We start from the raw sequence: 21,965 nt of genomic DNA on the forward strand, positions 1-21,965 counted from the left end.
TCAGCACCATTCATAGTTACTGAATGAGTTGTTAAATGAGGATTATCAGTCTTATCAGTAGTTGTGTACAAAAACTCTATATGATAAAGTTATTGTGAAGAAAAATCTATTAAGTTTTTATATGTTTTTCCCAAAATCTGTGGAATATTTCTCATGCATACATACTACTGCCATTATTGCTACTTGTGTTCTTCTGTTGAGAATAATGGAGTAAGGCTGGTCAATTTTAATTCAGCCAGGTATTCTCTGGTTCACCTTGCTCTTTTCCCCCCAAATTCAGTGTTCAAGAACATTGAGTGCTTAAATAAACTTTTTGTTTGTTTGCCAGAAATATATTTGGATCTTTTAAAGTGTATCTACAATTTCAATTAACGATGCTTCTCTTTATTTTAGGACAATTCCAATTTATATATGGTTATGGAATATGTTCCTGGAGGGGAAATGTTCTCACATTTAAGAAGAATTGGAAGGTTCAGGTAGGAATAAACAAATAAGTTATTTTGCAAAGTATGTACTATCATTTCTAAGTGATTTCTATATGGGAAAATATTTACTTCACTCAGCATAAACTTGAAAACATTCTGAAATAGCTTTGAAAAACAAGTTTTGCTTTAGCATGTATACTATAATTTTATATTTTGAAATACATAGGATCTGATCCAGATAGTCCTCCAGATTTATTGACCACTCATTCCACAACTGTTTGAAGTTATGATGATACTGAAAAAAAATAACTTAATGACTAATTGGCAGCCATTGGACACTGGCAGCTTCCCTCAGTCCTGTGATCAATACAATGGGTCTGGTCTGTTTTTATTACCTCTCCCCCTCTTGCACAGTGGAGAGATTGGAGAAGAGATTAGAAGAAAGTAAGATGGCACACAGTGGAGAACACACATAGAAACAAAAGCAATGTATTAATCCTGGCAGCTGCTTGGCAAACAGCCCTGTAGTCCCCATTGTGTGCCTGTTTATTCTCTTCTGATCCAGGGCTTCTTGCGGCCCAGTTCCTATTAGGGGAAAGATAGCCATCCTCCAAAAACAGATGGTACTACCAGAGAGAAAGGCAGCTCTGCAGCCACTTAGCAAATCCTGGTTCCTTTGCAGTCCCCTCCTTTCAGTCAGTCAAACTTTTCATGCTTTTGCCAAGGCCAGTTAGCTTTCTTCTACAGCTCTGACCAAAATGCAAAAGGTTGCATGAGGTCATAAACTGCCACAATCTAAGGGCAGTCAGCAAACTGCCTTCAGACACCTTCTCTTTCAAGCATGCTGGGGCAGAGACTTCAGACCTGGAACATCAAATGTGGCTGAAAAGGTGTCCCTTTGGGTCCTTTCAGATCCAGGGCCAGCCAGGAAGAGATGCACAGGAGTTGATGGTGTCTTTCTAAGGTTGCCTGGTCTCTTATCATAGTCAAAAAAAATTCTGGACAGCAGATGAGGGAAGCCACCTCACCACAGTGCTGCAGTTGGGGGCTGCACGCAACAAGCCCTCAGAGAACCTCTGCCCTTCACTTCCTCCTCCCTACCTTCCAGCATCCATATTGGACTAGTATGCACAAATTGGAAGCCCCCATCTCCCCTTGCTAAATCCCTCCTGTCCAGGGGTGGGATTCTACCAGTTCGCACCTATTCGCTAGAACCGGTTGTTAACATTTTAAGCAGTTCAGAGAACCGGTTTTTAGAAGAAATTACTGGCCTAATCCTGTAAGCAGACATGATATTCTTCCGATTAAAATCGGAATTCCGATTTTTTGGGGAATCGCCGGCGGTGCGAGCGGAGCCCGGGCGGGCGGGCAGGCGGTGCGGGCGGCGGGCGGTGCGAGCGGGCGGGCGGTGCGGCGAGCTGGGCAGGCGGGCGAGCCCGGGCGGGCGGGCGGTGCAGCGAAGCCCGGGCGGGCAGTGCGAGCGGCGGGCAGTGCGGCGGAGCCGGGCGGGCGGGCGGTGCGAGCGGAGCCCGGGCGGGCGGGCGGTGTGCAAGCGGAGCCCGGGCGGGCGGGCGGTGCAGCGGCGGGTGGTGCGGAGCGGAGGCCGCTGAGCGGCAGGAAAAGGGAGCTGGGCAGCGATTTCTTGGCGCGCGGTGGGGGGGTCTCTTTTGGCCAGCCCCGGTTTTTTTTTCAGAGGGGAATATCATGCCTGTGTAAGGAAGACAGGAAGGAAACATTCTGGTGTTGCTTACAGAAACTGCCTCTCCGTTAACCCTTATTACATTCTTGGCAGGACTAGACTTCCTGTCTCAGGAAATTCTCTGGAGTTTTTTCCCCCTTCTTTGTTGATACTTTGCTTGTGTGGAGTGACCATTCAGAGTTACAATGGCACTGAAAAAGGTGACTTATGACCATTTTTCACGCTTATGACTGTTGCAGCATCTCCACAGTCATGAGAGGCCAGGCAAGGAGATGCGTGCCTCAATGTGAGTGATATTGAGTTGGCCACACACCCAGCCAATAACATGACTACCAAGCCATGTCCAGCCAGTCACATGACCACCAAGCCACGCCCACCAACTAAGCCACACCCACAGAACCGGTTGTTAAAAAATTTGAATCCCACCCCTGCTCCTGTCCAAACACATCAGCCCTGCATGAATCTGCAAAGCGAGTTGTAGCCCTCCCTGGTGAACCAGATAGGAAACTAGATTAATTCTACGTTATTGAAGGCTACATTAACAGAATCATGCAAGTCTGAAAGTACAAACTTTCAATTGTTTGATTCATTAGGGTGGGTCCTTCCTACATTGTTTTTTTTCTCTGACCAAACTATTGAGGGCTCCTGCCTTTCTTGTCTGATTGTTTCCTAGACATGGGCAAACAATTGGACAAGTACTACTTTGTAATCCTAGAGATTAGAAATTAGTACAGTAAGCAGACATAGTGAGGACAACCGTTTTCAGCATTTGCTGTGATTACTCTCCTTTGATCCCTTTCTCTCCAAATGCAAAAATTAATATCTTTTTTGTTAATTATCCAGCCTGGGGTGACCAATCCAAAGGGTGGGGGACTGGCTAGGAGGCAAAGAAAAACAGAAGGTATGAAACTGATTACTCTTGTCAGTTTAGAACTGGAAAACAAAGTTATGGTCATGTGACTTGTGACTTAGCAACTGGTTCACTTAGTGACTGAGTTGTCAATCCCAATTGTGGTTGCTAAATAAGGAGAACCTGTATTATATATGTACTTTTGAATTCCTTTTGCAATCATTGTAGAACAGAACATAATTTTTCTGATATATTTCTAACAGTTCATAGATTTTTGTATGAGTATCATCCACTGTATTTGAAAGATAATGACGGTACTTCTGAGTAAAAGTACCAGTTTTAACAACTTAATATTTTCATTGATTACAGTGAACCACATGCACGATTTTATGCAGCTCAGATAGTACTAACATTTGAGTACCTCCATTCATTAGACCTCATCTACAGAGATCTAAAACCTGAAAATCTTTTAATTGATCAACAAGGATATATTCAGGTATGATACAAAGATTTATAGACATGAATATTTTGTTATCTATAGCAAGATGTGGTAAAAACTTAAAGAGTATTTTGTAAGGAACTCAGTTTTTTACAAATCAGTTTAATCTATTAAAATATATATTGGAGAAAATAGTTGCTGAATTTGATCCAAATTGGTTATATCAAGAATGGGTAGCTTTTTCCAATTGGCGCAACACTTTCAGTTTTATTCTTTCAGCATCCAAGTGATGCAGGAGGCACAACAGCTTATATGATTGAAAACCTTCAGCTTATGTTTGCTGCTGCTGTTGTTCAGTGCTAGGGGAAAATAGGTGTGTCAATCACTTTTTTCACCTTTTCATGACACCCTCACCCGCCAAAAAATATCCAGCCAAATATTTTGGGACTCCAAAACTGATTGCCCAGCTGTGGTTTTTATTTTCTGCTTTTTAAAAACAAAAGCTTAATGTTGTTATAAACATTACACAGTGTTGACTATAGCATATCTGAGGTTTATACTTTGGGGTTAATTCTTATTTTTTAATGCTTCTAAGAATGAACTAGTTACTGATCATGCCTTGTTTGATTAAAAAGATACACCTAAAACTACTATTATTTTGCTTTCATTATGACATAAAAAACCAATTTCTGTGATTAAATACAACTTGATACCTATGTATATGATTAGCATTAATTTGGTTTTATTTTAATTTGGGAAATATAATAATTCTTTCTGTTCTTCTAGGTCACAGATTTCGGGTTTGCAAAAAGAGTAAAAGGAAGAACCTGGACGTTATGTGGGACTCCGGAATATTTGGCACCTGAAATAATTCTTAGCAAGGTATTTGAAAATACCTGACAGGTTAATTAAGCACTGTTGAAAGGAAAATACTGCTCTAAATATACTTAGGAAGAAGTTTCATCTGAAATTTCAAATAAACCCATGCATGGGTTAGGTAATAATTATCAAATTTTGTCATGATATTTTCTCATGTAGAATCTAATAATTTAGTCAAATTCTTCAAGCCAAAGCATTGTTTGGTATTCTATAAAATACCCTCTTAAAGTCTTAACACATTTAATTTCAGAAAATAGTAAAGAATCTTTACTTGGGATGATTTTAGCACTGTATAGTGCTTTTATGACTTTGAAGCATGAGGGTCAACTTCTATATAGATAATTCTTGACTTACACTTCAGCAGTGAAATGGCAAAATTTAAATGCAAGTAAATTTTGCAAGCTGTGTTGAATGGAGTCTCTTCCATTTGCTTTTTGTAATATAATTGTGAAGTATATATAATTTAGTCATTTTTGTTCTAGATGTCCTCAAACATCTATTTATTGAATAATATGAGAATAAAACTTTTAAAATTATGTGTATGCTATCTAAATATGAAGCATTTATATTCTTATATGTGTGTGTGTGTGATTATTTAATGCCAAAAGTTTGACGAGGTAAGTATCATTACACCTAATTCCAATATTTTTCATCAGGGCTACAATAAAGCAGTCGATTGGTGGGCCTTAGGAGTGTTAATTTATGAAATGGCAGCTGGATATCCTCCATTCTTTGCAGATCAACCAATCCAGATTTATGAAAAAATTGTTTCTGGAAAGGTAAGCATTTTCATGAGAATAGCACACACATTTGTGCTACCTTTTTTATATAATTTTTAGTAGGAACAAAATTGGACATTTTTCCTCTCTTGATTAATAAGTTAGAGAAAAATGTAAATTTTGTCCCTAAAATTAAAAGTTATCCTACCTACCTACCCTATCTACCAATATAGATCTATCTATCTGTCTACCTATCTACCTATCCATCCATCCATCCAAAAGGTCTGCCTGCCTGCCTGCCTGCCTACCTACTTACCTACCAAACTATCTGTCTGTCTGCCTGCCCCCCCCCTCCATGTTCAAAGCGCTGGCCCCGCAGGCACATCGGGAAAGTAGAGCAAAGCCAGTCTGGGAGGGAGGGAGGGGGAGAGAGAGAGAGAAAGAGAGACCTGATGCATCAGATTGAATGAGGCCTAGTTTAGACTGAGGCCCTTTTCCACATTGAAACATCTTTGCCAGCACATTGAAACCTCTTTGGCTTTTATTAAAGGTTTTATAGACGAAACATGGTCAAGACTACCAGGAAGCTCTCACATTTTGTTGAGGCTTTAAACAGGATCCATTGGACCAGATCTCCACCCTAAAAATTACTTTTCCCCAATGTATTACAGTGCCAATTCTGAAGAAGCCAAAACCAAAATGTACTGGTAAATTACAAGGAGAACACACACACACACACACACTCCCTTCTAACCCTGCTGGAGCAGGTGATTGGACTAGAATAGATATCTCATTATCTTTCTCCTCCCTCCCTCCCTTCTTTATTTCTTTTTCTTTCTGTCCCTTCCTTCCATCCCCCCTTCTTTGTCTGTCCCTTTTTCTTTCTTTCCCTTTTCTCTTTCTTTTCTTTCTTTCTCTCTTTCTTTCTTTTCTCTCTCTTTTTTTCTCTCTCAGATCCTTTAGATCAGGGGTCGCCAAACTTTTGGATCTCAGGGACCACTAAACTCATAATTTTAAGTCCTGGAGACCACTAATATGAATTTTGACTGACGGTGGCTTTCTGGTGGAGAGAGAGAGAGAGAGATCTGATCCAACCTCTCTCTCTCCCTCTCTCACACAAACACAGAGGCAGGGGTGGGATTTAGACCTCTGATCTAAAGTTGTCAAAACTCCAAAAACAGGTCAAATAGCTCTGGGGAGGCCAGTCATAAATTAGAACACTTGATAAACAACTAGCCATTAAGTGAGAACCACTTGTATTTGGTTTGCCAGTCACCTGGCCAAGCCCACCCAGTCACATGACCAGCAAGCCACACCCTCAAATTAGGCCATGCCCACAGAAATTTGAATCCCACCCCTGGGTGGGGAGCACCGAGGATGAGTTTGTAGCACCAAGGGGGTGGTGGACTTAAAAAGTTTGGGAAACACTGATATAGAACATGATGTCATGATGAAGAATTTACCATCTTTTTTGTGAAGGGATACATATCAGACTTGACCAAGCTCAAAGCCAGATTCAGTGGCTTAAGAAAGATGTGTGTGACTCAGACAGCAAAATGAGATTCCTTTTGAAGTGTCCAGAATCATAAAGCTACATAAAAACAAATAGTCACACACACACACACACACACACACACACACACACAGAGAGAGAGAGAGAGAGAGAGAGAGAGAGAGAGAGAGAGAGTATTAGTGCACTTTTGATTTTTCCATAAATGGAAAAAGCCACACAGGAAGAGAGAGAGAGATGAAGTGACACTCGCAATCTGCTGATCCTTGAATTTGCTGCCTTTCCATTCATATGTTAGGGAGGAAGGAACATTGTGTCTCATATTTTGATGTACCTGCTTTTTGCTATTGGATAGTTTGGACAAGGACAATACATTATTCGTGAATGATGGGGAAGAAGAATTTCTGACTCATACAAGAGTGACTGTAGTAGCACTTCTAAATTAACCTGATTTTTTTTTTTCTGTGAGCCTGGAAAACAAAATAAAAACAAAAAAGGAAGGACTACTGCTGTAAGAGTCATATTAACTTCAGTGGCTAGATTTGCTTAAAACAGTGGCACTTTTTTTTCTGAATTTCATTGTATGTAGTGCATTTATTTGCAACACTCTTCTCCACTTTTGGGTGGGACAGAGGACTTCATGGAAGTACTGCTTCATGGGACTCTTGATTGATTTGAACAGAAAACAAACATTTGAAAAGATGCAGTACTGTCAGTGAGAGTGTGATTGTTTGTGGCTTGTCTATATTCTTGATTTCTGACATTTCCTTCCTTTTTCCCTCTGACGTTCAATTTTTCTCTCCAGTTTCTAAAAACTAACTTTCATTGATATTAATCTGTCTTGTGTCTCTTTCAGAATACAGTTGTATTACCTATACCATTTCACCATCAGCATCCTAGATTAGATTTAATTTGGAATTAAGTTCTGTCTTCATTCTTCTGTTCAGTTACTTGTTGGTGTTAGGAATGGATTATAACTATGTATGTTCCGTTTAACTACATTTTGTGACTATGAGTTCCTAATGTATTTATATTGTGTATAAACATTATGTGACACAAAAAGGAACTCCTGTGAGTGATCTAACATGCATAACTTCACTGAATAAAAGCGGCTAAGGTTTAACACATGATTCTTTACATGAAATCATGCTGAGGGAAAAGCACATAGTAAATGATGTAAAGACAATTATTGTTTCATATTAGCAGTGTCTCTGGGCTTTTTCTGACAAAAAATAGAGTACTTATAAGCAAAATAATTTTCCAATTGGAATAGAGTGGAATAATTATTCCTCTAGATTTCCCCATAAAATAGGGCTTATTGGGAGGGAAGCAGTAACAGGACTAAAACGCTGAGAAAATAAGATATGCATCTATTAAAGTTCTTCTACTAAGATTTGGTATTAGAAGAATTTATATTCTTCCTCCTTGACTTTGGTTGTCAGAAAGTCACAAAAGCTAATCGCATGACTGCAGGACACTGCAGCTGTCATAAATATGAATCAGTTGCCAAGCATCTGAATTTTGATCATGTGCCCATGGGGAACCTGCAACAGCCGTGTGAAAAATGGCCATATGTCACTTTTTTCGATGTCAGTGTAACTGAGGACTACCCAAAATCTTTGAAAGAAAATATCGATCTGTTTGAATTTTTATAGGCTTTATCCCCACTGAATGGAAATACTCAGTGGTATAAAATATCCATATTTGGCATTTGGATTTACACCATACACCCCATCTCATCTGTCATCCTTTCCAAACAACAGCACATATATTGCTACAGTAAATGTATTGGATATATTTTGTAGGTACGTTTCCCATCGCATTTCAGTTCAGATCTTAAGGATCTATTAAGAAATTTACTCCAGGTAGATTTGACCAAGCGGTATGGAAATCTCAAGAATGGAGTAAATGACATTAAAAACCACAAATGGTTTGCCACTACAGATTGGATTGCCATTTACCAGAGAAAGGTAAGTTTGTGTTTCTTTAAAAGGAATTTAGCGACAGAAAATGAAAATTTCCTTGTCTTTTCTTATTTAAGATTGCTATATCTGCTTTTACCTTTAAAACACAGAATATTTCCAAAGTATTTTTGGCGTTAGAATCATAAGATTAGAATCAATCCACCTTGACTCTATTCAAAAACAGAAGGGTTCCTTCCTCTCTTAATTGTAGAAATCTCTACTTGCTTCTTGATATCAAATGATTTACACTACAACTGTATTAGCTTCTATTAGCTTCTCTCAGATACTGTTCCACATATACAGATACTGGGTATTCTTCACCTAAGTAACAGAGAGGCAAAGATTGCTAATCTAACTCTCACTAAAGCAATAGTGTAGTGAAATATTTACTAATATTTTCCATGAGAAAAATTATCATTCTTTCTCTAAAATATTTTGGGAATCTTCAACTTATAATCCTTTTTAAAATTATCTTAAAAAATTATATTTCTTGATCTTTTGTATGCTAAGCATTTCTAGTAGTCATATGATCGTTTCAAGGTTCATAGGCATGCTATTTTACAAAAACTTTATTTAAAAGTGAAATTTGAAACAATAATTTATAAAAAGAAGCTAGTTACAGAGCTATATATAGTGTGGATGGATTCAGCTGTTGTATTCCCCGTCTATAGTTGGCTTTTAAGTGAGCAAGTTCGTTTGGCGAATCTCTTCTGCCATCATCAGGCACCTATTGTTTACCTCGACAAAACGGCCAACCTAAAAGCACAACATAAGACTGAAAATACCGAACAAGGGGGGGGGGGGGGGGGGGGGGGGCGAAACATGACACAAAATACTCAATACATACAAATAATTATTTGAAAAGAAGATAAGGGGGGGGGTGAAAAGCTATGCAGTGTGACAGTACAGCATAGTTGTCATAAATAATGTATTAATTATTTCAAGACAGGCTACAATTAACACTTGGGGTTTTATTTCATTTTGAAGGGAAAATTCTTAAATATAACTTTTATCAAAGAATGGAAACATTGTTATCTCTGCTCTAAATTATATTTGTGTCAAGGGAGATTTTCTATTATTTGTATTCTTCTCTACTAAATATAATGTATTTCATTAGTCTTCTATCACAAATCATTATTTGTATGTATGTGTGTATATATACTTACATACATGGTATTCAGCTTTGTTCGGGTATTTTCCCACGTCATTATAGTTGTGCTTTTAAAGTTGTAGCAACGTTTCGGCAGAATCGTTCGACGAACACAATACAGAAGCCTGATGATGGCAGATGAGATTCTACCGAAACGTTGCTACAACTTTAAAAGCACAACTATAATGACGTGGGAAAATACCCGAACAAAGCTGAATACCATACATGTAAGTACCCGCGAAAACTGAAGAAACATATATATTAAAATATTTCAGAAGTGTGTTTATGCCTATTGGTACCCTCAAATAAATGTAATTTTTGGAAACCCAGCGTCAAAGTATGGCTTATACAATTGGCTTATTTATTTTTTATTTTTGGGAAATGCACTATAAGAGAATTTGACTATATAACTAATCCTTAACACTATACCAAGCATACACATTTATCACCTCCTCCTCCCCCTCCTTTTTTGTAGTCACAGGGCAGTTCTAGCCTTTGAATGAGGCATAAAGAGCCACAATCCCCAAATAAGCAGGACTAGAACAAACAAAATTTCATTTACTTCGAATTTGGCTCAGCAGCAATATACTCTGTTACAACATTTGGCAACCTTGGTGAACCGCTAGAGTCAACAATTGGCCATACCTGTAGTGAACCATAGGTTGCATGGAGGGAAATCCATTTATGGCAACATTTAAATTAGTCTCTCTTATTTATCTTATTATTATCAGGATCCATTTTGTGCAGATGCAAGTTTTATGAGGTAGTGTTTACATGTGCAAGGTTTTGTATTTCTGTAGTAATCCTGTACAATAGTCTGTGCATTCATAAAAAGACAGCTGGAAATGTGTTCAGCTTTCTTAAATTAATGCCTGGAATATATAGAAAAAATATCCATTTTTCCCACAAAGCAGTCTTTGCTGCAGATCTTATTTGAATCTGCTTTGTTGACCATTTTAGACTCACAAAAGTAACTTTTTGTGTATAACAAACACAGTTGTAAATAACGTATAAAAATGCATCTTATCAACAGTACAACCAATAAACAATGATTGATTGTAACAGATCATATGACTTGAGCATTTGTGGAGATGCTACAAATTATTTTTCAAATGATCCAAGAAATTTTGCACTCTTTATCCTTCTTGACCATGTATTTGTTTCGTTTGCTTCTTGAATTTTCCTTTTATATTTGTTGGCTTTGAAGGTTATGATTTTCAACTTTATGCAATGTTCAATTATTCCACCTTTTTCAGTGCATTCTACTGTCCTTTAATACCCACCTTGTTTCTTCTACATATATATATTTTAAGGATTGGGGGAGTGATTTCTGATAAATAACATTTTAGTCTTTTTGACCTTGTTTGTTCCAGTTTTCTGTATTACATTTTGACTCAATTTTGCTTTATTAATTTTGTTATTTTGGCAGTTTCCTGATCTATGTAGTTCCTTGATTCACACAGTGGGTGACACAATGTATTTCTATTTGTTCTTTGGGGTATTTTCATTCCCTGTCAAATAGTCCTTGTAATGATTGTTTTTGAAGGCTTTGTTTATTTATTTTTAAATTCCCACTGTCTTAGTGTTTAATACTTTCAGATACAAAATTAACAGCTGTTCATGCTTTTTTATTATATAGGTAGAAGCTCCATTCATACCAAAATGTCGAGGCCCAGGAGATACCAGCAATTTTGATGACTATGAGGAAGAAGATATCCGTGTTTCTTTAACAGAGAAATGTGCAAAAGAATTTGCTGATTTTTAGTACTTGTTGGAGATAAGAGGACATCAGGGCTCATATTGGGGTCTTTGCACTCTGTTAACTCATGAAGTGGAGCTGAGACCATCATATGTCAAAACAATTACCTAGTTACTTCATTCCACAAAGCTGACTGAGGTCTTTATTGCCATCTTCCATGTGTGCAGGTTGCACCAACCCTTATAACTAGGCACAATTAAGCAAGCACGGTTTGTGCTGTTACACAGAATATAGACCACTTTTCCTATTTACCTTTTGGTTTCTATTGTTTCCTTTGTTTTCTGTGTATTGTTAATTTCTCCTCTTTTCTCTGACCCACTTTTTTAAAATGAAGTAGCCTTTTACTCAAGAATGCTCCATTTTATTTTGAATAATGTATGTGTATGAATGAAACTGAAGGTGTTCGGGCTAAATACAAGTTAGACTGAAATGGAAGATAAATGTTGCTTCTAGTTTGTGCTGGCCAATCCTTCCGTGTCCACCTTTGTGCGTGAGGCTACAGTTCATAGGGGTTTCTTTTAGTGTGTTTTTTTTTGTTTGTTTCTTTGTTTACTTTGGTAACACAATCTAAACCTAGCCAACTTAATTAGTATTTTAAAAGTAGCATTTATCACCATATGAGCGTATGCTAATTGACTTAAGGATCTCTTCCTGGAAACTGACCAAACCTATTTTCAAAATTGGAAAATTTGTGTAGGGTACAGTAGCTAGCCCTGTGCCTTGGTTTTTTACATTGCTGGCAGTTCTTCTCCCTGCCTCATCGTTTGTGTTATTTTCCTAGGCAGTAAGTTAATATGCTATAAGCATACTGTGCCATAAGTAGCACAGTCTCAGTAAGCAAGAACAACTCTATCCAGTCTGGGCTTTGGACCATATTTAATCATGTTTAGTAACTTGCATCTAAAGAATTGACTATTTAAATAGGTTTTAAACACCCGAAAGCCTGGAACTTGTAAAAGATTTGGTCAGTATTGTTAAGAGACTAGGATTGATTTTTAGTAATGTCAGTGGGGCTCCTGAAGTATTTCACATTTCAACCCTTTTTTATTGAAGGGGGGGAAGCATCTTTTTTATCTCTTTAGCTATGAGAATAAATGGTTTAGCAAATTGAAAATTTAGTATTAAAATATTGATAAGTTGCTAGATAAACCTGGTATTTCTGTTAGCTGTGAAGAAGAAAAGAAACAAATGCCAAGTTTTTATTCTGGTATACTATATTAGTAAATTCAAGGATGGAATGCTGTTCCAATCATGGTTTCCATCAGCAGCACTTCATTCATATAGAAAAGAGACAACGTTTGAAACTGCCACCATCTGTGGTGTGGTGTCTTCATTTCTAACATATTTTTCTTTTGACGAAATGAAATTTGTGGTTGCACAAAGAATTGATTGGGTTGAATTAAGTTTCATATAATCTCATCAACTGACCTGTATGGATATTGCTGCCGTGTGCTTGCTTCCAGCACTTTTTCAGACTTTTTTTCAGTGTTTAATGATCAGTAGCTCAGCACATGTCCTTGTGCTTTTAAATTTATTCATGCAGTTTTTAGTTAGGCACTTACTTTCCGATTTATCCCAAGAGGGTCTGTCTTAAGATGGCACATCAATACACTTAGGCTCATGTTTTATGTTCAATTTACATCTACAAGAATGAAGGGTTATTCTATCCAATTGATCTGTATTGCTAGGTAAATCAATGGGTTCTCTACAATGCCAATACGTGTAATATAATTGGCATTATTTCCTTTTAATCTCTGTGACACTCCTTTAATGAAAACCTCTATAGACATTTTTCAGTCTAGAATAAGATGAATCATACAATCTTCTGCACATCTTTAAGTTGTCAGGCAGTTTTGCTAATCATTGTTAGTTGTTTGCCATCTTTGTCCACTAATGTCTGTCTATGTGCAAGACAAGCATATGAAAATCTGCAGTAGCAAATTTTATGTAATATATTGTCACATTAATAAATTAAACACATTTGTATGAAAACGGTTAGGGTTGGTTTGTTTTTTGTATTTCATCTATACAGAGGACATGCTATTGTATGCTAGCTGTATCCAATAAGTTCATTAATTTGTTCATGGATTTTAATAAATGCTGCAGATCATTTTTTAAAAAATTCTGGTATGAATTTTAGCCAGTAGTTTAATTGGATAATTTTTAAGTATGTGTAAATATGAGGCTTCATTCTGGATGTCCATGGAATGGATTCTAGCATGCCTAAGTTCTCAACTTTAGATGGACAATTCTGAAACAGTTTTTTCATTCTTTTGATTTATGCTTGTTTAAATATTTTACATTTTACATAAATCATAAAAAGGGAGTAATAGATTGAATAGAAAGGGTTTGGGCAAAATATAAGGAAGTTGCTATTCACAGTGCATGAAAACACATTTCCAGCATGCTGTCTTCCAGATATGTCAGCAATCACTCCCTGCCAGCACTGGACATGCTGAAAAAATAAGGGAATTTCTGTCCAACACATCTGGAGGGCAGCAAGAAGACTGTGTTGAAGTACACATTTGGCATTGTGCTAAATGGTCCTGTTATTTTAAATATACAAAAGCCACAAGAAGATAAAGATGCCTCTGTATAATTTCAGAAACAAAAAAACCTTTTCCATCATATGAAATACTGTATATTCGACAGTAGAGACTTGTTAATTTTACACAATTTGAGGAATTAAGTGTTGGACTATATGGTATCTTTTAACTGTACTCTAGCTGTATGTAACTCTCATTTTCAACATAAAAATGTATCTCATTAAGTAAATTGCTTCTCTTTTTTTGTCAGCTGCATTAAAACCCTTATTTTTAAAATCCTTTAAGTATTTACTGATTTCTTTGAAAATAATTAGTTTGTTACAATAGTGTGCAATACAGTAAAAGTTTATATACAGAACTGCAAATTAAATTATGTACAACACTGCATAAAGACTGTGCTGCTTTTTTATGAGGTAGTATATCCCATTGTACATTCTCCTTTGCCATAGCAGTTGAGCTTATGTGTTTTCTGTAAAACGAGTTTTATTTTGAGGAATATACTGCAGGTGACATTTAATGTTAGGCCTAATTTCTATTTAGATAATCTCTTCTTTTAACATTTCTAAGAACTATGCCAATTGGTAAGGTTTCCTTTTCTACAGGATTCCATTTTAAGGGAAAGATATAAATGTTGGTTTGTAACAATATTTCTCAATATTTGGCAACTCTAGGAAGTCCACACATCTTAGAATTGTCAAGGTTGAAAAATACTGGTTTGTAATCTTCCAAACTGGTACTTGACTTGCATAAGCATGGAAGTGGAAGTATATAAAATTTAAAATGCAAAAATCATGGCTTATTACAATTGTCTGCTGCATGATTCACACATCTTCCAAAAGCAGAAATATGTTACCAAAAGGAGAAAGATGGTACAAACTGATTAACCATGTTCTGTGACTACAGAGATGGTTTCTCAACCATCTTTGACTTACATTAAAAAGAATACAAGATCAGCTAAATATTACATCTCGAGACTATAAGGAATCTTAACATATTTGCCATTTAATTGAGGTGTGCTTTTTATGAGCGGGGGGAAGGGGTGTTTCTGGATATTTCTCAAATTAGATTCAAGCTATTTTGATCAGCACAATTCCAACTTCTCTTGCTTCCTCCCCCCTGTTTTTTTTCCCTTGCAGGTATATTTTTTCTTGGAAGTTAAGAATTTTTCCTTTATCAGATACCAGAACTCGTTTTACTGGTATTCTAAGGAAAGGAGCTCCTACTAAGCTTATTCAACTCCTATATATTCATACATACTAATTAATATTAATGTAATTCCAGAAAGTTTGTTTCTTTATTTATTTTTTTTACCTTTCACAAACGTAGTTAGTATCAACAGGCCTATACAACAAAGAGTCTGTATTCTAGGAAACACAAACAGCATGCTTATCATATCCTCCACTTCTATCTGCAGTAAATGTTCTGCATTGTGATTGCACAATGAAGATTCTGTCATGTATTTATTAATATCTGGTCAGAGGATGCATTTCAGGAATCCCAGTGTTTATGTTATGACATAACATGCATTTCATCTTGGTGTCATCTTGATTTGCAGCCAAAAATTTACGCCCACTTTATTTTGAGAGAAAATTTAACACTAGAAATATGCTTGTTGATAACATCCTTTTAAGATAGTTCTATGGTGTAATGAAAGGCTCTAACAGGGAAGTTAATACTTTCTGAGAATATAAAAAAGCTTAGAAAAATAACTTGGGTCAAATTTTTCCCCTTTCTGAAGAATCTGGCAAGATTGGAATTCCACAATCTTCCAGAGTCAGATGAGAATCAATCAGCAGTTAATGTCAAGATGGTTTGCTGTTGCCTTGGCTTTTCCTTTTGGTCCCAATGCCTTTCCAATAAGTGCTTTTAACATCACTTGCAAACTATATATCAAGGCATCAAAATTTATGTTTGACCTTACTACTAGCAGCTTAGACTTGGTAAAGAGTAAGATAAGATTTGGAACAAAATAGCTGGCATTTAAGGAGCATGGTGAGGTACCCAGGCTAGAACAATAATTGGAAAGAGACTGGAGAGTAAACTATGGAGAAAAGAAATAGCTGCAAAGAAACACTCAATTTCTTTTCTGCTGGAATGGTGGTAAATGATGGTACTGCAAATACATGCTTGTCTGCTGTTGTCCCATTTCATTTTAGCTTGCTTAGATTGCGTTTTGACAAAGACATGGGTATCAATCTTAGGTAGAATCTATTTCAGAACATCTCAGACTTTTAGAACATATTAGGGCCTACATCTCAAGGAGGCTAGTTAACAAAATAATAAAATATAATAAATCACATTTTTCTTATCTCATTTTCTTTAATTAATCTCATCCCATCCATCCCATTTTTTGTCCTTTTAAATTTGTTTTCAAGCTAGAACATTCTGGCGAGTTTGCTTAAGGATTAACTTTAGTAAATTCAGGAAGTGTCATCCTAATATAATCACAAGACAGATTGTGCAATAAGTAGACACATTAAAATAAAGTTCTCCTTTTCTGCTTGTATATGTGTGTACAGATATAATCTACCACTATAGTGCCTACTTTAAATTACAGAAATGTTAGAAGGACTATGGATATGCAAAGCAGCTCTGCATGTGTCTGCATATCAGCAGGTCATACTGAGTTTTATGGACCTTATACAGTATAGTTACAATCATTGAATTACACTTTGAATTACACTGCCTCTTTTGAGATGCCATGTATATCTATTGTTATCTTTTAAGGGACATTTTCAGCAACATCTTGCTTTTTAGATCTCTTGTTTCTTCCTACTTCTTGTCAACATTTTTATAGATAGAGGTTTTAATTATTTATTTTAGAGATCTAGGAAGAGAACCAAACAAGCGGAATCACTGTTTTGTCCTAACTCTGTGTACAGCTTTGGAAAAGGAATGGTGTCTTGAAATGAAGCATACAAGGTTAACTATGCTTTTTTTTCTTAACTATAACTCAGGAGGAGTGGGAATAAAACACATTTAAAAATACAAACCTGCCAGGAATTATGTAAAACTCAGGGAATTCCCCATATTTGATTGGAGCTTCCATTCAAATAATAAAGTCTTGTTTAAGTTCTGGCAAGGAGGCCTAGTGTTAATTTGCTCAGGGACTGTTCTTTTGTCAGACTGGTATAGGGCAGGGTTGGCAGAAGTGTCTGGAGGTGTTCAAATTGGAAATAGGGAAAACCAGGTTCAACCCCATCTCACACAATGCTCAAGAGAGCTGGCGTGAGTCATCTCTCAGGGTTGCCATGTGATAAAATGATGTATATACAAAGAAATCCATGACAGCCATAAGCATTAGTAATAGTAGCTGTCTTGATGAATACTGATTTGTATTTCAAGGAGAACTTGAATCCCACACACATTGTCATAGCAACAGTCAATCTATTTATCCCACTCCCACCCCCCCCCCCCAACTTAAGATCAAAAGGAGTAAGATAAAGAAAGAGAAACAGGTGACTAGATTAGTATGTGAAAGAAGTGAGTCCCTTTCTGTCAGAAAACAGGAGCTGTAATCTTCGTTAATCAGTAGCATCCACAGGGGAAGTCAAAAAGGCAAGATGACAGAAGTATCCTACATCTCTTCCGTATGTGTGCCAAGTTTACATGCTTTATAAAGAGACAGGGCATAGTCATGACTACTGTCTTCAGTTTTCTGGGCCTCCTGCAGATGTCCCCATTGCTAATTATAGAAAACTAAATTTAGAACTTGAATAAATAGTTAAACTGCAAGTATTACACCTAACAACAAAAAAGCATTTTTGTACTCTAGGAAGTTATGAACAATCACTGAGCTAATAAAAAATGAAACAAACACTGTTGGAATAAAAGTAATGCCAGGTACCATGTAGCAATAAATAATTTTTATAAGACCTTAGATGTGAGCAGAGCAATTTCTAAAACATATACATTTAATTTTTGCTCATAATGAAATTGTAAACAAAAGTTCTATTGTAAATTATAACTAGGAAACCTCCACAACTGATAATGTCCAGTGTCTACTTAAACATATCTAGTAAAGAGGTGCTAACTTTTGTTTTCCCTGGAGAGTTTGAACTATTTGCTGTGTAAGACTATCCTTATTTAGGAATAAATCCTTCTAAAGAAATATGCAGAGCACATAATTACTCCACACTAAAGCTTTTTTGTTCCACAAAGAAAGATAATTTAAATGAAATATAGAATAAAGTTATTTATTTATTTCTTTAAAAATCAAATATTTATTTAAAAGTTTTATTTCTAAGTATGTGAAGTAGGATTTGGATGAATTTAGTCCTCTGCAATATTTTGGGGGGAACTCGTGAATTTAGTATAAAGTAGCTTAATGTAGGGTTTTTAAAATTGTGTTCTGCTCAGTGTTGGGGTTCTTCAAGAACTTGATGAGATTCCATAATAGACAAAAGTTTTTTTAAAAAATAGCATTTTTTCTAATGTAGAATGGAAAGGGTGAAGCTCATCAGTTAACATTCAGAACCTTCAAATTCTCAGTTAGCATTTGTACTCATGAAGACTCACTACTTTGTCTGAGGTCCTGTATTTTTTTTAAAAAAACTAACAGATTCCATGGCCTGAAAAGATTTGGGGGGAAATCCTGGATTAATGTATAAACTTAAAACATAGCTGGAGGACATAGAGCTGCCAGATCAAAAAGGTATTTTATTTCACTGACCATTTCCCACAAATGCAGTATGGAATTGTTTGTTACACATCACATTAGAACTTTTTTCATTGAATCCTACATTTTTCTCCCAACTCAAATTTCTTCTATCATGTGTTTACAGTTATTATCATTACTAGTTGGACATCTAATGAGTGGAAGGAATTCAAGTCTGTAGTTCCACCTTGTGGTTGTTGTACAATATTAACATTATGATGGTTCTGTTCTAAAGTTTGTTAGGAATCCTTTTATATTACTTCATTACTCATGTTTGAAAAACACAGTCAATGCTGTCTCAATAACTTACTTCCAATTATCTTCCTTCTCTTCTTCAAATCAAACATTAAAGGACTGTTTTCAAAATCTTCTAAAAAAAATCTTCCACATTAGCTTTTTGAAAAAGAGGGAACTGGGGAAGTCATATTATCATAGCAAGGGGGCAAATCTGCAAGTCTTAATCAGAAGTATATAAGTTTTTTATGTAGACTAGATCTTCACATCTTGAGCAAGGAGAAAACTTATACTTTATATCAAAAACCTAACAAATACAAATCATAGGATTTTCTAGATTTTTTTCCCCTTGCTTAGTTTCATAATTTCCAATGTAATATGCACAGTTTAGCCAAATTATCCATATGAAAGATAAGACGTTTTTCAAACTTCACTTGTATATTTTTGGACTTCATTTCTTCCAGCCTTCAATCTTAACATTCCCTATATAAATAAAAATCATAACAATTCAATACTTCCATAGCCGTGGCTTAATAACATATGTCATAGCACTTCTGTATACTCCCCAATTCCTTAAAAATAGTTTGAAGATCACTAATAATTGTTTTTCCATCTGCCAATCTCAAAGAAGCAGTTTCATTGGTATAGTGTAGAGGTCTCTGCATAGATTAGCAATAGGTTTCCAGGCCTAGTCAAAGACCTGATTTTAAGCCCTATCTCTACTGATTCAGTCTGAAATTACATTTACCTTCTGGTAGCCACACAGAGATGGTATTCAGCAAGTTCTGACCAGTTCTGGAGAACCGGAAGCGGAAATTTTGAGTAGTTCGGAGAATGGGCAAATACCACCTCTGACTGGCCCCGCCCCCTATTTGCTGCCTCCTGAGTCCCAGCTGATTGGCTGGGTCTTCTTTTGTTGCCCTGCACAGGAGAACGGAGCTGGAAAGCAGGTTAGTGGGGTGGGGAGGGAATGGGATTTTGCAGTATCCTTCCCCTGCCACGCCCACCAAGCCATGCCCACAGAACTGGTAGTAAAAATTTTGGAATCCCACCACTGTAGCCATATCATATAGTTGATTCATATTCCGTTTGTTACCATTTACTATTCCAAAATCATTTCCACAAATATTATTACCATGCTAGGAGCTAAGGCTACTCACTTACTTCACTGTCTTCTGCTACAGGAGATACGCTGACTACCAATATATTTCCAAATGCAATTCAACAAGGACATCACATATAAAATATGGCTTAGGGTTTTGATATTTACTTTACCAATCTCAGATTGTGCCTGCCGAGTCCAAGGGAATAGACAACAATATTCTGTACTCAAACGCAGGGTCCTGGGTGTGATGGAGCCCATTTCCTGCTTGAGTTGAAGGGTTTTTTTTAATGATTCTCTGGCTGATGTGTGTATTTGGTTTATATTTATGTGTGTGTGTATGTGCATGTGCATTTTGTGGGAGTGTACGTGGGTATACATAAATATATAAATGTTGTAAGCTTCCCAGATTAAATGCACAGGTAATCCTCGACTTACGACCACAATTGAGCTCAAATTTTCTGTTGCTAAATGAAACATTTGTTGAGTGAATTTTGCCACATTTTACAACCTTTCTTTACCACACTTGATAAGTGGATCATTGCGGTGAAGTTGGTAACACTTAACAATCTGTCTTCCCCATTAACTTTGCTTGTCAAAGGGTTGCAAAAAGTGATCACAGAACCCCAAGACATGGCAACTGTCATAAGTATGAGTCAGTTGCCAAGCGTCTGAATTTTGGTCACATGACCATGGGGATGTTGCAATGTGGACAATGGTAATAACTCATTTTTTTCAATGCCATTGTAACTTCGAATGGTCACTAAATGAACTGTTCTAAGTCGAGGACTATATGTACTGTGATGGGTGACTATATCAATTGGTTAAATAAATAAATATACAAAGAACTGCTTTATTTATTTAACTTCTCACCTATTGAAAAGTGAGACAGGAAGAGCTCAAAAGCAGGCATTCTCAGGACACAAGTTACTTCTCTCTTCTGGAATATTTTACCCCTTGAAACAAGCTTGGCTTTCACTTTGATCACATTCCTGAAGCTTTAGAAACATGACTGTTCCAAAAGTGTTGATACAAGATGTATAATTCTTAATTAACATAATATTTATGGTGCTTATAATTTCCATTTATATGCAGATAATCTTTGCAAACCAGTTAAAATCTTGTAAGATTGCAGTAGTCTAAATACTTTTAAGGAACTTTTTATTTATTTATTTATTTATTTATTTATTTATTTATTTATTTGATTTGCCAATTGTTTACAAGATAATAAGTATAAGTGTATACATAGTTGTGAATACATGAAATGGGTACATATAAGAAAAATAAAAGAATAAGAGAAACAATAGGACAGGGACGGTAGGCACGTTGGTGCGCTTATGCACGCCCCCTACAGACCTCTTAGGAAAGGGGTGAGGTCAATAGTAGACAGTCTAAGGTTAAAGTTTTTGGGGTTTGGGGAAGAGACTACAGAGTCGGGTAGAGTATTCCAGACATTGACCACTCTATTGCTGAAGTCGTATTTCCTGCAATCAAGTTTGGTGCGGTTTACTTTGAGTTTGTATCTATTGTGTGCTCTTGTGTTGTTATGGTTGAAGCTGAAGTATTCACTGACAGGTAGGACATTGCAATGTATGCTTTTATATACCATGCTTAAGTCAGACCGAAGACGGCATAATTCAAGGTTTTCTAGTTCTAGAATTTCAAGTCTGGTGGCATAAGGTATTCTACAACGAGTAGAGGAGTGGAGAACTCTTCTTGTGAAATATTTCTGGACTTTCTCAATTGTGCTAATATCAGATACGTAATGTGGGTTCCAGACTGATGAACTGTATTCGAGTATTGGTCTAGCAAATGTTTTGTATGCTCTAGTTAGTAGTGTGATATTACCAGAGAAAAAGCTACGTAGGATTAGGTTAACAACTCTTAATGCCTTTTTGGCTATGTAGTTGCAGTGGGCTCTAGCACTTAGATCATTAGAGATGAGTATTCCAAGGTCCTTTACAGAGCTTGGGTCATCAACAAGATCTTGACTATTCAGCTTGTATTTTATTTTCTGATTTTTTTTGCCAAT

General features: G+C 36.5%; 1 protein-coding gene across 3 annotated transcripts in view; it reads left to right on the plus strand.

Moving 5' to 3' along the window:
* The window catches only part of PRKACB (protein kinase cAMP-activated catalytic subunit beta), an 87,486-nt gene extending 73,266 nt beyond the window's left edge, over nt 1-14,220 (plus strand). For all 3 annotated transcript variants that reach the window (XM_026678429.2, XM_087960537.1, XM_087960539.1), the window contains exons 5-10: nt 394-476; nt 3,344-3,470; nt 4,200-4,295; nt 4,949-5,071; nt 8,327-8,491; nt 11,275-14,220. In XM_026678429.2, the coding sequence (XP_026534214.1) occupies nt 394-476; nt 3,344-3,470; nt 4,200-4,295; nt 4,949-5,071; nt 8,327-8,491; nt 11,275-11,400 (720 nt within the window). In that variant the 3' untranslated portion in view covers nt 11,401-14,220. The remainder of the gene's footprint in view (nt 1-393; nt 477-3,343; nt 3,471-4,199; nt 4,296-4,948; nt 5,072-8,326; nt 8,492-11,274) is intronic.
* The last annotated feature ends 7,745 nt before the right edge of the window (nt 14,221-21,965 follow it).

Source organism: Notechis scutatus, chromosome 3, assembly GCF_049901735.1.
Source record: "Notechis scutatus isolate UNSWTSFEM ecotype Mainland chromosome 3, rNotScu1.2, whole genome shotgun sequence".
NCBI classification, from domain to species: Eukaryota; Metazoa; Chordata; class Lepidosauria; order Squamata; family Elapidae; genus Notechis; species Notechis scutatus.